This window comes from Patiria miniata, unplaced genomic scaffold (genome assembly GCF_015706575.1).
Source record: "Patiria miniata isolate m_02_andy unplaced genomic scaffold, ASM1570657v1 HiC_scaffold_6, whole genome shotgun sequence".
Classification (NCBI taxonomy): Eukaryota; Metazoa; Echinodermata; class Asteroidea; order Valvatida; family Asterinidae; genus Patiria; species Patiria miniata.
In genome coordinates this window covers 4,255,936-4,272,095 of record NW_024037073.1, presented here as the reverse complement: position 1 = coordinate 4,272,095, position 16,160 = coordinate 4,255,936, and the positions used below count along the sequence as shown (strand labels likewise).

The following is a 16,160-nucleotide window of genomic DNA, read 5'->3' as shown; positions in this document are numbered from 1 at the left end:
GCACAGCATTGGATTTTGATCAATTCAGAAAACTTCTTTACTTTGGGGAAAAAATCCTGAAGGATAAAATCGCTTTTAGAATATGACTCGTGAACGTATTCTAAGTAATGAATTTCAGTTTGTTTATTAATGGAAACCAGTATGTTTGCACAATGATTTTGAAATCGTCGGATTTAATTTGCAGACAGAGGGGCAGTCCTAAAGTCATCTTTGCATCTGACTGACTCACTGACTGACTGACTGACTGTCGCTTGTGAATTAGACTTGCTATATGTCTCACCTTCGCCCAGAAGTCTGACATACATTGTAGATGACCCATAATTCCAACGGATTGGCTAAATCTGCCCGTTGTCAACACCAGATACATGAAAAGACTTCCAGTGAATTCAGATCGATTAGAAGTTGGTGCACTCTGTGACCACTTTCACTAGGCCTGTCTTGTGTTTTTACTTAAATATATCTAATGGTTATTTGTCCATTTTTGTCTTTGTGATTTCTGTGATTCAGGTTCCCCGGCTGATCGATCTGATCTTGATATTGGAGATGAGATTCTAGAAGTCAATGGCAAGTCCCTTCATAATGCTTCACACTCGGAAGTCATCAACCACATTCATCAGGTAAGGTTTTGTTTATTTTTTGTTTGTCTATGTCTTTCCTACTGTTGTTCAAATGTCATAGAAAATTACGTTTAAATTGTTTTATTCACTAAAACTACCGTATCTAAAGGGGGTTTAATTGCCATTAACCCCACTTTTTTTTTAATGGAAAGAATGCATTTCATATGTTTGTGGAGATAAATTTTATGAAAAGATTAATTTTTTCCCCAAGGTTATTTCTCAAGAACATTTCAGATTGAACAAGATGAGTCTGTCTTAAAATTTTAGGGATTTTTTGTTCCATCGCACAGCTTTGGAAGGGGGTGGCGGGAGGCAGAATCTCCTTCTATCCTATACACACCCAGTACCTACAGTAGCGCCGCCCCGCCCCCCCCCCCCCCCCCAAGGGCGGATCCAGAACACAATTTTTTGGGGGGCCAAAAAAATTTGTGGTCCCCCCAAAAAGTGGGTCCCAAAAATTATGGCGTGGGGTTCGGGGCCCGCTTAAGGGCCCCGAAAAAATGTTGGATTCTAGATGCTCTGTGGTGCGATCTGAGGCAATTTCTGACCACTCTAACCAATGTTTTTTTTGAGGAAAAGATGGTGGTGTACTCATTGCCTGCCTTTATTGCGATGTCATGAAAAAAAAAAAAAATTGGTTTCGTTTTGGGGGGGGGGGGGGCCATGGCCCCCTTTGGCCCCCCCCTGGATCCGCCCTTGCTCCCCCCCCCCCCCCCAATCAAAAGGCCACATCAAAAAAGTAACACACATGGTGGTGATATCTCATTTAAAAAAGGGGAGGGGGGCAATTTCACAAAGTTGCTTCCGTGCAAGAAATCCAAAACTATTGTATCATATTTGCATATACATGTATGGTCATTTTCCAAATATTCCTTGTGTTTCTTTCTTTGAAGTGTGTACGGTCGCGGACAATTTCACTGCGGGTCAGGAGAAGAATGGGACTTTCTGGAGGTAAGGGTTTTTAAAGAATTTTTACAACCTCCAATGTGCCAATCAGTAACCTGCAATAAGCGCCCTCTATTGACCACATTAGGAAAAACAGTTGAATGACCAAAATTGTCCATGCAACTTTAGCCCTTTGCTCGTACCCCTCACCCTACAAACGGGACGCTGAAAAGGCCTGATCTCTTTTGCGCGACCTGTGACGTAGAATGCAGCACACAAACTGGCTACACGTGTTTGTCATGCATAGCGTGTGGTAGCTGTCAGTGGTGCACCCAGAATTTGGTTGGGGGGGGGGCCTCACAATTTTTTTTCCAATTTTTTTTTGAAATTTGGATTAAAAAAAAAATTGCCGAAATTTTTTGGCCACGAAAAAAAAAATTGGTTTTTTTTATATAAATTTGTTTTGGGGACGGACTATTTTGATGTTGGTGGCGCCATTTACACCCCTATTTTACTATTCGAAAATAGGCCACATACCCAATATCACCATGGTCAAATCGTGAGACTAAAAAAATGACCAAAAATTAGCCCTTCCCAGCACCCTGCTTGCAGGGCAGGGGGTACGTGTGAACTTTACCCCGGGATGTCACGTACATGTACTTTGGGGAATATTTAGAATTTTAATAGAGTATTAAACTTTATTATGAGTCATGAAATATATATTCAATCTGATATATTCATCAAGGATCAGATAAGAGAGGAAATCTGGCAAGGAAGAGATCCATTCATATTTTTTTTCAGAAAAAAGAAATGGATTATTTTTGTTCCTCCCCTCCCTTTAAAAATTGAAAAATTGTTGCTTAAAAATGAAGTTCAGGACATAATCTGCATCCTAAAGGAAGTGCACCATCTAAAACTTAGCAGCTACCAGTCCCTGGCCAGTTTGTTTCCAGATACCAAGGGGAGGAATACGTCAAGATTGTCAAGATACCGAGGGGGGAAATTGCTAGCTTAGCCAGGGATTAAAGCTAGACCTCCTGTAACGGAGTGATACGGTATATGACAAGCCTAAAAAAAAAATGAAACTTGGGACCCTGCTTGTTGTAACGAACTGTACAGATGTAAGCTATTTTGACAGGTGTCATTTTATGATTAACACCCCTTGGCAAATTGTCTTTTTTGTTCTTGTTTATACTGAAAATCAAGTCAACTGCTGGGTGCATTTGTATGATGTGACTGTACGCACCCTTTTTTGCATATTTTGCCAAAATGTTGCCCATGTCAATAATACATGGACTGTAGTGTGTTGTTGATGCAACTTACTGTACATGTATTTGTAAGTGTACATGTATAAATGATTCCAGTGTTACTTAGTATAATTTTGTCAACTTTGCATCCAGTTTTGAAAGTGAAAGTGCAAAGTTCCTGTTGTTATTTTTCAACAAATACAATGGAAATCAGCTCTATACAAATACACATAACCTTCACGTTTGATCCTGTTACTTCACTCATGCTTCACTCAGCCAAAAACCATCCCTTCACCCAGCGTCAACAATGGGCACAATTTGGCAGTGTCCCAAAACACTGCCTCACCTCCCAAAACCACTTTTCTCCCACATCACGGTTCAGTGCCCCTCGGTGTTTACTCATCGACCGACCGAGAGAGCCATTGTGTGCAACCTCTTTGTGGAATGGTATCACCCAAGAGGTCAAGAATGCCAGGAATGTTAGTGTGCAAAGGGGGTCAGACACTTGGATGGCTGCCTCCCATTGCACTCCGTGGTTAGGGAGGGTGAAAAGAGTGTGGGCCAGTGTGTCACCTACTGCCAACTGCTGATGTTGGGGCACTGATTTTCACTGCAGAAGAGTGTGTGTACATATTGAAGGCGGAACTGTAGGTATGAATAGGACTGTATGGGACTGCCTGTTGCTGCATGCCACAGATGAATACATTTTCGAGCCACTTCTGTAGGCTGTGATGGGACAGTTATACATGTCATTGTGCGCACACGTTGGTATTGTTCCCAGTTGTACAATGCACGGTTACGTGTTTTTTGGATATATGCTGGTCAAAATGGTGGCCGTTGGAATATAGTTCTGAGAAGAGATCATTTCAAACATTTAGATTGGTGAGTACTGAAGTGTTCCACTGTACTAGTTGTACAATGTTGGGGCCTATTTTGAAACCTACCGGCATGACCGGTAGCCTCTGATTACGTATGTAAATTGTTTCAATACAAGTAAAATCTGCATCTCTTATTCACTAATCTTGTTTGCATCCATGCCATTCATGTGTAAAATTATATTAATTATGTAACTACGGTATAAGTTCTACAACATGTTATGGATGTGAAGATATGCACTTGTGTACACACAACACCTGTTGTGTTGTAAATGTTAAACTCCTCATTACAATGTACCAGTATGTGTGTACATTATGTACACACACAGATGGATGATTTACATGTCAAATGTACATGATATCTTATTGGCTTGACTGGGGTACCGGTAGGTTTTTACAGCAATTGACTTCTGCAGCCTTTAACTTTAATGAGCAATCATTTTTTTAAATTTATTTTAACGACTTTTGTTTTGTAATTTTGAATTTTTTTAATGAAATGTTCTTACTGATTTGATCTACAGGTAGTTGATGTAATGCATTTTTTGTGTGTTTTGTTGTTGGCATTGCCCTTTCACTTCCAAAATGACCCAACCACTTGATAACAAGATTATTTTTCGGCCGCATTTACCATTTAAAAAAAAAGAAAAGACCAGTTTTAAATCCAGTCAAACACCACAAGTTAGGACTCATGAGGGTCATTTGTGCGATGTCCTCATACTCACCGTAACTTCATAGTTTGCAACACTCCGAGGCCTGCCACGGAGTGTACAGTAGCCAAGTTCAAGTTCAACACATGTTGTGTATAAAAGCATTAGGAACCAGTGGTTACGAACCACTGACGTGTACCGGTATGTACCCATCTACCTCCAGAGAATAGGGGAAAGCTTGATGATGGAACCAGTCACCCACCCACCCCTACCGGTACGAATATACATTGCCAGATCGTGTTCACACGTCCTCCGGCATTAACTGGTCCCAAAAAATCATATCCTTCCCCTCTTTAAATAACTTTGTTGGTTTTCAACTCAGAACTAGTATAAACGTTGGTTTAAAAACCAAGTCCAATTACCTAAAAATTGATTTGCTTTTCTTAAGGATGGGTCCTGTGACCGTAACTTTGCAATCGCCAATTTTTCTATCATTAAGTATCAAGCTACTCCAACCTCCACCTTGAACAGAAAACATTGAGACGAGTGGCTCTTGCATTGACAAAACATACCACATGTTGATGCAATGTCCATTTCAAGATGGTTTATAGAACGAGAAAATACACAGCGGTATGTGTAACTGTAAGCAAGAAATGTGTTGGATATCCTCGGGTGCCGGTACACTCACACAAATTAAATATACACATCTACGGTATATGCAAGTCAACTATTGACTGAATTGACTCAGTTTTCACTGAATTTTTACTTCCATAAATCTTGAACCAAGGTACCATTTTTGTTACATGTAGATTGTTCTGATAATGGTTATTTTCCTGGATTGTTCTTCTATTGATGACGTTTTATGATGGGGTATGATGCATGCATTAAACATCTGTCCCTAAATGGCCCAGGTGTGAAGTGAAGGTGGCAAAAAGAGCAGCATGTGTCCTGTGCTATGTACCAATGCAATGTATGCTTTGAGGGGAAGCAGTGCTAAATTACTGGTCCCCACTCCCAATGTGTTGGAAGCGATGCATGGGGGAAGTACCGGAACTTACATGTAGTTCAAAACTGGGAATATTAAAATGTGGGTTGATTTTAGTTTTCATAATTTTTGTACAAATAGATTTATGCAAAAATATGAACAGAATGCGATCGTGTTTTGACCTTCACATGTATACCAGCTCAGATTTATTAAATCCTCAAATGCCAAAGATCACCAACAATAGTGTTTTTACTTCGTTTGCAACATGTAATTCGTTTTTATGCAGGTAATTGAAAATACAACAACAATCTTTGTTACATGAAACGAAACCCATCTTGTAAATGTAAGAAACCAACAAAACACGCTTTGACAAGTTATTATTAGGCTTTCACCACATTTGAGTAAGAATCAACTCTCTATTGTTACTTACACAATAAAAAGCCAACAAAAATTCGCAACACATGACTCATGTGTGAATCCATGTGTAAACTGTAAAACTCAACGGATATTTATTCTTCAGGGTGATGCAAATCAAAACAGAAACTTTTATTACATACCCTATTGGTTTTCTAAGAATTCAGGACATGTATGACCGTGAAGTTAACAATGAGTGCACTGTAATTGTGTAAAATAATTGTTAACGGAAGTACATACATGTACTTGAAAAACAAATTCATTCTCAAAGAAAAAAGTATGCGTACTATGTATGTACAAACTGTACACACTGTACATAAGGCAAATAAAAAATAGTTCTGCTCCGATTACTGGTACCATACATGGCATTTGAAAATGGGGTAGGTAGATAGGGGATTTTTTTTGTGACAATTTTATTTTGGTACGATCATATGGAGATGTCTGCGTGTAATCAAGGGTAAAAGGTATTAATTGATGGTTTTCAGGCTTTTTCCTAATTCTCCCCCCAAAAAAAAAAAAATTAGGGAGCTGTCAAAATAGGTAGTGTAACCAGAAGCAGAACTTTTTTTTTTTTTTTTTTTTTTTTGGCCTAGAAAACCCCCGCTGAACATGCATTTACATGTATGTGCGAACAGTTGTACCGGTAGTTTTAAGTTTGTAAATCAGGAAATAACATTCTGTCATTAATTAGGTTTCAAATTGTTCTCTTTCCACTGCCGTGTACATGTATACATGTACATGCCTTTATTTATGGTGTAAATTGAGGAAACACAGGCGCAACATCATGGATGAATCAAGGATAGGAACCAAATTGAGTCCTCGGTTAGAAAATGTGTACAAAACCAATGAGAGCCGTTGCTTTGTATTTGAAGAGGAACATTAGAAAATCCTTAATTTACACCATAAACAAATGTGTGTACATGTATAGGCCTATATAGTGAATTTAAAATCCATTAAATTTTACACTATCAGCTTGCCTACCTGTGTGAAATCAACACGGGTCGTGGTATTAAAGGGAACCGAATCCCATCAAACACGGGTAGGGAAGGTGTATTAGTGTGTGCAGGGCTTGGCGGGAGATTTTCAATTTTCTACAACAGTTAGGCCCAGGTCCATCACAAAGATTTTGGACGGTGTGAAAGGACAACCTTAACCCTAACTCCCAACTGTCTTTTTACTAAGTACTGGACCAAGCCCGCCAAAATCCATCAATCACACTGCTTCTAATGCATGCTAAAGCTTTAGGCCTCCAGGCCCAAGTCCATCATATTCCATCAATATTTAGTCAAACCAGGCCTGCAGGACCAAGTCCCCCAAATTCCACCAAAATGGGGGGATGGATTTTGATGGAGTTGGGGTGGTTAGGATCAAGTTAAAGTACTCGTACAGTTCTGCAGGACGGGACAGAACAGAAACAGAATTCGGAAAACTCGTCTCTGAGTCTTGTAGAAATTTATCAGTGTTGTAGTCGAGACCATGACAAGACCAGACACAAGACCAGATACAAGACAAATAAATGGTGAACAATGACAAAGGAATGCTTTTGTTGCAGTTCATTTGAATAGTTTGTGACTTGAATTCAGACTGGAGGTCTTGTGATGGTCTTGTGTGGTCTTGAGAAGGTCTTATATGGTCTCGACTACAACACTGAAATTTATTACTGTATTTGTTGTCGCTGATCCTGAATTGGTAAAAATCTAAAGTCTACACTTTTGACAAGGCAAATGAAATGCATGGAAATTGGAAATCAGTTTTTGACAGCATTCATCATTCAACAATTTTCAGTGTAAAATTATAATTTGTATTCTCGAAAGGGGAATGTTGTGCTGGAAATTTGAACAAAAAATGCTTGGAACTGTGAACAAGCAGACAAACTTTCAAAGAAAATACACACTGTGTAGTATTAGGCATCAACCCTTAACAAGTCAGGTCACTGCAACAAGCCTACTTGCAGTTCTGCACGTACACATGCTATGAACTATGAATTTGTTCAACTTATTACTTATACTGAATGAAGACATCTTGTAATTAGCTACTTTGTATACATGTACTTAGTTGAATTTAAACATGTACACTAAGTACATGATACAAGCCAAAGTACATATTGAAGCTCATTGATCCATGAAAGAATACACACACAACTTTTAACAAGGTTTGCTTGTCTGGCATGCTAATTGTTATTACGACGACCAGAGAGCATGTTTGTTTAAATAGTATTTGTTTAAAGTTGAGAATTGTGTAAATAGTTTGAGGTTAGTGTTTATACCAGTAACATTCCTGAGGGCAATGTGTCAGGGCACTGGCATTCGCAGGTGAATTGTTTGGTCTGGCCCTGAAAAAAAGAGATTAGTTCATGGAGCTGTAAACCTTTCTTTACCAACCACAGGTTGGTATAGTATGGAAGGCCAATGGTGCAAAAATACAGAGTTATTACATGTTATGTTTCCAAACATCTCATTGGATTGTTGATAATACAAAATAACAAACAAACGCTACCAAAGACTTCATAAGAGTACCTCGTTCTCGTAAGAACTGAGGGTGTTAATATGGAATTTTTGGCAAAATCTGTTGCCAACCACGGCTTAACTTTATGCCCATGTGCTATTTTGATAAAGACAGTAGTGAGATAAATGTCCTTGTGAGTTTGTGAGGTCCTGAAAAGATCTGGGGGATTCTCAATGTATGTGACAGTGTACTCTGCCCATCGTCAAAAGAGCAAATCTTACATGCCCATACAAAATGGCGTTCATTGTTTATGAACCAATTAATAGCATGCACATTTACATGAACCGACCAGTATTCTGTGTACAAGCGTACACAATAATGTACATCATACCATAATCCCTGATTGGCTTGACCCTGCTTTTAAGTCACCTGTTATTTGGTACATGTAAATGTATGTAGCTGAAATGCAGAAAGGTTTTCTGTTAAGTGCTCAGGTCATCAACAACATCGAGAGGTAAATGCTCACCAGGTCAGAATTTGATGTACATGTACATGTATGTAAACTGGATTATAATGATTATCTTATTAAGCAAAGTTACATGTAGCTCAACACAAGTATGTATAGGCCCTTTCATACTGTCCAAATGTTTCGTACATTGTACCTCCATGGCTGAACCCTGATATTTTTTAAACACCTTTGAAGTTTTACTTTAGCAATCTAACATGTTATCTGCACAGATCCAGCGCTATTTTTAAGTTGTTATCTGTTTAGCACAGACAACAGAGCTTACTTCGCTCTTCACTGTCTTCAGAAGTTAAACGATAATCCCAAAAATTCCCTCGAGTGTTTTCTCAAAGAATGTTTATTAGATAGAAAGTTGCATGTATTTAGATTTGATAACGAGGTTAACAGACATACATGTACATGTACATGTAGGTAGACAGGTTGAATGAAAATACATTTGTACACAATAGTGCTGGTACACTTTAATTGTGCAATTAGAAAGATAGAGTCTGATATGTTTCGGAAGGACAGATTACACAACATGTATGAATACCAGTGTATGCATGGTACCCGGTACATGAAAATGAGTAAGAGTTAGTGGCCTGATGGAATTGTATCACTTGTTTGATCTCTTCTTAATGCCTTTTACATGTACTGAAGTGTACAGTGTACATGTATGTACAAAGCTGTACAGGATAAAGCTGTCACATCTCATGATCAGTACTCAGTTGAATAGGCAGCCCTTGTCACTGTGTGTGATCTATGTCTCTGCTTCCAGTGATCAGGGAAATGAAATGTACAGTGATTGATGTGAACTGGTCATTAAAACAGGTGGCTCTCTGAAATGTATGTAAGTTGCATACATTTGCCAAATTTATGTGTAGACAGAATATTGGCAAGGGGCGTTGATGAGGCACACGAACAATGTATTGAAGTTGGCCCTTGAGATTTATATACATACGTGTATTGAAACAATTACTTTTTTGTAATACAAATGTACTGGTATAATGTACATGTATCAGTACATGTCCATGTGAAAAATGTACAATGTATAAAAATGTACATGTAGTGATGTACACATTGCAGGTTGCAATGCAAGAGTAGAATTTCATTAAAAAATATCCTGAAACACAGGAGCATTACATTAACTCAGAAAATGATCTTGTACTGTTAATAGACCAAAAAGACGGTCCCAGTAACACTGCTCAATGGTGAATATGTACAGTGAAGTACAAATGTACCGGATACATATCTGGGTGAATTACTTTCAGGCCTACATACATGTACACATTATTTTGTGCTGTGATGAATTGTGGTTTGCCTAACAGCTAGTGCAAACATTTGTTGAAAATGTGACAAACATACAAACACTGTAATCATTAGGCCTACTGAATTGTCTTAAAAATTGGTGCATGTGCAAGCAAATGACTATTTAACTCATGAATAAGGCCTACAAGTACATGTACATGTCAGACATGTGTACAGCGCAACACATGCACAAAGCTGCCATTTATGTACAGTCACCCTGTTCATGTACATGTACATGTCAAAGTGACAGGGTGCCATTTGGTTACCATAACAACCAAGGCTGACTGTCAGCTGTATTTGTAAAGGTGTTTTCTCCTAAATTTAGTCCAGGATTCATCATGTTCCTTGGACCATGTATCACTGTATTGAAGACATTTCAACAGGCGTCCATGCCATCAGTAAACAACAGAACCACAGTGTGCAATAGTTGCAAGCCACTGAAAGTGTCACATGTAGATTTTATTGAAAGAAGAAATCTTAAAACAGGTTTCATATGTTAGGATACATGTAGCACAGTCATTGTTCATTCCATATTGATTTAAAAAACACATTTTCTTTACATTTGATAACGTAAAAGTATAAAATTTACATACTGAGTATGGAACTGCGCCTGCAGCACTTACTTACAATATTTGTTTTGGTAAAATGCAAGGTAGAACTTTAAAACTTACTGAAAGACAATCACAAATATCATTCCCATCATAAACATGTACCACCAAAGCTCCGGTGTGTTCCTCCATGCAAACATGCTGAGGGATTTTTGTTTTTAAAAGACCCCAAGGGGATGTACATGTACATACCGATACTTATGTACATGTACATAATTTAAATTTACATACATTTTCATTTCAAAACGAGAGAATGTGTCTGTTAATTCCAACAGAACCCAGGGGCGTTATGGCTAAATATGAGAAAATGTTTTGATAACACTAAGAATGAGTATTTTGTCATGAATATTCCTGTGCAAATCTCAACCCAATTGGACCTGTGGTCTAAAATTTAGCGCTTCATATAATGCACTGTAAGGCTGAGTAAAAAAAAAAATGTTTCTCGTCCGGGATTTTTGAAAAAAGGGAGGAAGCGGGGCTTTTTATTTTTTATTTTTTATTTTTTTCAAGATGACCGTCTTTTCAAAATTTCCTGCAACCGTTGGTGTTCCACTGTTCAAAGACACTTTTAAAGATGAAAGGCAAGTTGGACAAGAGAACTGAACATATTTACAGTGTCATTTAGAGTTGTATTTGTATTGGTATTTATTTTCCGATGAATTTGTAGACTTTTTCGGTGTTTTTCTACTACATTTTTCAAAAATAAAAAATAGTAAAAAAATCCAGGCGGCCTCCAAAAAGGAAGCGGGCGGGGACGAGAAACTTGTTGTTTTTTTACTTCGCCTAATGTGATGTAAATGACACCTGATGAGGTCATGATGTTGCATCAATTTTCCTCTGCATTTTTGTACATGTATAACGCATCCTGTCTATTGACACAGAAAGTTTCAACTGAATTGACCTTGTGGTTAGGGCTTCATATTTCCTTTTAATGTGATGTAACATGACACCTGATGACGTCATCATCACGTCACATACAATTTCATTTATAACACATCCTTGTCTATTTCTCAAATTACCCAATTTTAACACACATTTTCATTTCAAAATTGGGTTTGCAAATATACATTGTGGCCTACAGGTCGTCCAAAAGACGCCCAGACACCCCTCTGGCTAAAACCCTTTTCAGGAAGAACCACCTAGGCCCTACTGTTCCTACACAGACAGAGTCCATTGCTACCTGTCTCCAGGTTTAGCCAAGGCGACACACTTGGCAAGTATCCTAGAGCCCAGGTACAGCAGGTGATTAGGCCACGTATAATCAGATGCATCCTGATAGAAACCAGTGTGTGTTTATTATGAAGTGAGGGATATTGGATAATTCTATTGTTCCTTGTTTGTCGTGATCTAGCAGCTTTTTGGGCTACTGGTTTAATTAAGGCAGACATCTAGTCATTCCTGGATGTCTGTACACTTTTAGATTTGTTTTCGATTAGCTGACATTGATTTCCAATTATTGTCCACAATTACATGTAGGGGGATTTATGTATTGTACATGTACATGTACAGTACCATACTGCAGAACATACGTGTACATGTAGGTAGGGCTTAATTTCTGTAGTTGTCAGGTAATCTCAATGTTAATTTTTTTATTAGTGTGCCCATGGGAAAAAAATATGTGCATGTACATTTTGTACAAATTGCTGTACCATACGTGAAGCATCTCCGCAAAAATACATACTTACAAGTAACATACACATGTATGTATCCCAGCACTTTACACTTGCATTTCCTAAGTTCTACGGTACTTTTCCTGCATCTTGTAAACATGTTTGTTTACACTTTCTGTTCGTGTATTTTGTCACTCTTGTCTTCTTTCAAATTGGTGTCAGGGAGGAGATGTTTCTGTGAAGTGTGATAAGACATTATAGTCCCACTGTGTATCGGCAACTATCCGTACACTACTACACGTGCTGTCTGCCTTGCTGTGTTTGTTTTGGCTGCCTGGAATTTCAGGATAGTCATTGACTCACGTCCTGCTGGTTTCCTACGCGCACTTTGCTTGTCCACAACTCATACATCTCCAGTCACGTGACTCAGAAGTTAAAAAAATCGGAGATTGCTGTCATGGATCCTTACGCATTTCTGGTACTAAATCTGGGTTAAATCCCGGAGCATTAGTCTCCCTAGGCAGTCAAGCAGCAGCCAGCTCCGCATAAACATGCCGTTGCCTTATTTCCTCTGTCGGGCAAGATAGGATACTTGGAACTGGCTGTACACGTAGTACATGTAGCAGACTTAATTTCTTGAGGGGCTGAGTTAGTGTTGGGTAAGATGGGTCTGAAGGCTTCGAGAGCCCTGGCTGTGTTGTTCAATGTCGGTGTTCACGCACCGCTCCCTATCGGTAAGAGATTCCAGTCAATTGGAATTCTGTCAGTTTCACTTTCCACATGATTTTGTACGAATTGATTTGATTTGGTGGCGGCCTGGCCAACATATTATCTAGTATTGCTGTATCCATCACTGTTATTGCATGTTGCGCTTCAGTTGGTGCCTGCAGTCACCGTGTAACCTGGCCCCGTCATTGGAAATAATATTCCACTTACAGGTTGGTCTTCTGTAAGGTTTGTATGGTGTGCAGCTACACATGCCCAGTGACAACGAAATCTATGTCTAGTGTCCTGTATTGTAAGTGCTCGAAAGTACATTGTATGTTATCAAATCATTGCAGGATTGGATTTACTTTTTCATCCTGTTGTGGTAAAACATTGAATTGAATTCAAGTAGTCTCTTGAGAATGACATCTATGCACAGGTACTAGTCTCAATCATATTGTCGTTAAAGAACTACATGTTCTTTGTTTAAACAACCATCATTTGTTTTTGTTTTTTGGTCTACAGGCGAGCCAGACCAGGAGAAGAATAGAGTTCAGGAAGCCTATGTGATTGCCGTAGAGCAACAGGCTAAGGATAAGATAGCCAAACTCGCAGCCCACAACTCGGTCAATGCTGTGGATCTGTCCAGTCTCCCACCTCTCACCAATGCTTCCGGCGATGTAATCAATGGTTACATCGAGCCTAGTTATACCACACCGGACGGTTTCTCTAGCGGACCCACAGACGAAGAGGACGTCTTGTCCCCCGACGTGGGGCTGCCCTTTGTGAACGGCGGATACATCCACGAGCCCGAAATAGAGGCCGTGAAACTCAGCGGGGAAGAATCCGGGGTTGATTTCAGTGCGTTTAACGGTGTTCACAACGAAGCCTACAGCAGTAGTACTGACAGCCTGCCGGATCTTGGGCTGCAGAATCATGGCGTAAATGTGGTAACCACCAGTGCCGACGTCGAGCCATTCACAAACGTTGAGGACACGGAGAGTGTGAGGTCGTACGAGTACCCGGATTATAACGGACAAGGTGCGGTGGTTGTGGAGCCCGCGCTCGATTGCAGCGTTGTCGCGCCAGTAGAGTTACCGCCACTGGCTCTTGAGAAACTCGAGGAGCCCGGCCAGTCCTCCTCTGAACAGCCTGAAGAGAGTACCAGCGAGATGGTTGTGCAGGCAGACCTCCAACCAGTGAAGCAGGAGAGAGGCATGCATAGGGAGGTGGCCGTGGACTGCCCGCCCGGCTTTGTGGCCGCCAGCGGAATGAAAAACCCCCCACCGCAGTACAACCACACGAGCGCACCCCATCAGAACGGGGGCTCGGCTGTGGTGCGGAACGGGACGGACGCTATGCCCAATGGGAAGAAAAAAGGCAGTTCTAAGAAGCAGCGAATGGAAGAGGACAGGGGAGTAGAGCAACAGGTTGGTGTTTCTTTTGCACTAAGTGCTTTAATCTCTTACATAATATTTAATTTTTTGGGGGAGGGGCTGGTGCTATTTTGTGTATTACACCACAGTGCAGCACATTGTTAGACTCCAGTTGGGGGGAGGGGGAGGTAAAAACTGTTACAGTTCTCTGGCGAGATTAAGATGAGTCCACTGAATTTGGATCTTGAAAGATCTACTTCAACATCGATAATTGACAGTGCGTCCAATTGGATATCTCATCAATTTGCTTGGCGTGCACGGTGTGGACCAGTGTAGACTTAACACATTTACAAAGTGTACGTGTACATGTAGGTGCAGAACAAAAAAAGAAAAAAAGATCATGTTTGGTTGAGCATACGGTACCGTAGCTGGGGTTACATGTACGTGTAGTTCTAAATAAAACATTTACAATTCAATTAAAAGCCCTAACATTTCATTGCACATCAGCGAGCCCCCCCCCCCCCCCCCCCCCAGCAATACCCCCACCCCATCCCACTCCCCACCCCACTCCCCACCCCAGATCAGTTTTGAGGGTTGACACTGAGGCCTGTTTTCACTTTTAAGAAGATGTCGGGAACCTTTGGTTTTGATTTATTCCTTGATTGGCATCTCTCTATTAAAAATGAAGAAGTGAATTTGCTGGTGATGTGCTTAAAGGGCAAAAGTGTTGTTTTCTCTCGTGTGATGACTCAGTGTGTTAACTGAGACATTTAAACAGTCCAGGAAACCAATCAGGCAGTTGTGTGCGAAAAATCCCCCTGCTGGATTTGACCATCACGCATTGACAAAAGTAGATTAGGAGAGGCCTGAAAAACACATGTACAGGAATACAATAATGTAGAGTAGTCGTGAATCAGCATTTCAAAGCTGATGCCCGTTGACAAATGTGTCCTCAAATTAACAACAGTTGTAGAGTGTTGATGAAGCACTGATGACCACTGGACGGACATATTAACACCACCTGTCTGTGTACATGTACATGTACATTGTACATGTAGTGTCATACCGGTACATAAATGCTTATGCCACATGTAGTTTGTCTTTATGCCACATGAAGTTTGTGTTTGTTTTTCACCTGAACATGTAATAATAATAGTGGGTATTTACCGGTATAAAGTGCACAGATCCACCAGGATTGGTGCTCAAAGCGCTACATCATTATTGTACTGGTATCTTATCCTGCTTAGTTATAGACATTTTAAACCTTTTAAATATGGCGAAATATTAAAGAAATTGCACAAATGTACAGTAACATGTTTCACTGTTTGAAGCACTATTGGAAAGAGTGAAAAATCACTTCTTTTACAAAATTTGCATTTTCTCAGCAACCCAATGTGCTTTTACACAATTTTGTTTCAGTATTTGAAAGAAAAACTCTCAGCTTTAATCTGATATCCAAAACATAAAAATTCACATAGGACCTATTACATTTTTGGAAAAAAAAAGGCAAATAGTTCAGGGTTGCTTTTTGGGGGGGTCACCTTGTAGAACTTCTGAATAAAGTGTATTTCCTCATGTACATACGTTAAAGGGTTAAAGTGCAGTTTAATTGTTCTTATTTCCCAAAGAGACTTGCTAAGACTTTATTGTTGTTTCCGCACAGAATGCAAGTCAGAACAACAGTCAGGGTGCCACGCTTGCATTCCAGCCCGTTTCCTCCAAGGCCCTCTTTGAAGATGACCCTAAAGCCAGCGTAGCGGCCCCAACAAACAACAGGAAAACAGTCGGTGAGTAGTGGGCCCCGCAGTTGGGTCAGGTTTGAAGATGTAATTCATCTTGCTAGGGTTTGCAGCTCCTTGATTGGCATCTCTTTGATTGACATCTCTTTAGCGTCACGCAATGTTCGGAAGTTGGATGAGGGGGGTTCGAAAAT

General features: G+C 39.9%; 1 protein-coding gene across 1 annotated transcript in view; it reads left to right on the top strand.

Annotated features, from left to right (window-relative positions):
* The first annotated feature begins 486 nt into the window (after positions 1-486).
* Positions 487-16,160, top strand: part of LOC119742595 (MAGUK p55 subfamily member 5-like) — a 45,368-nt gene continuing 29,694 nt past the window's right edge. Inside the window, exons 1-4 of the mRNA XM_038218704.1 lie at positions 487-617; positions 1,511-1,568; positions 13,377-14,281; positions 15,891-16,014. Of these exons, the coding sequence (XP_038074632.1) occupies positions 1,553-1,568; positions 13,377-14,281; positions 15,891-16,014 (1,045 nt within the window). The 5' untranslated portion in view covers positions 487-617; positions 1,511-1,552. The remainder of the gene's footprint in view (positions 618-1,510; positions 1,569-13,376; positions 14,282-15,890; positions 16,015-16,160) is intronic.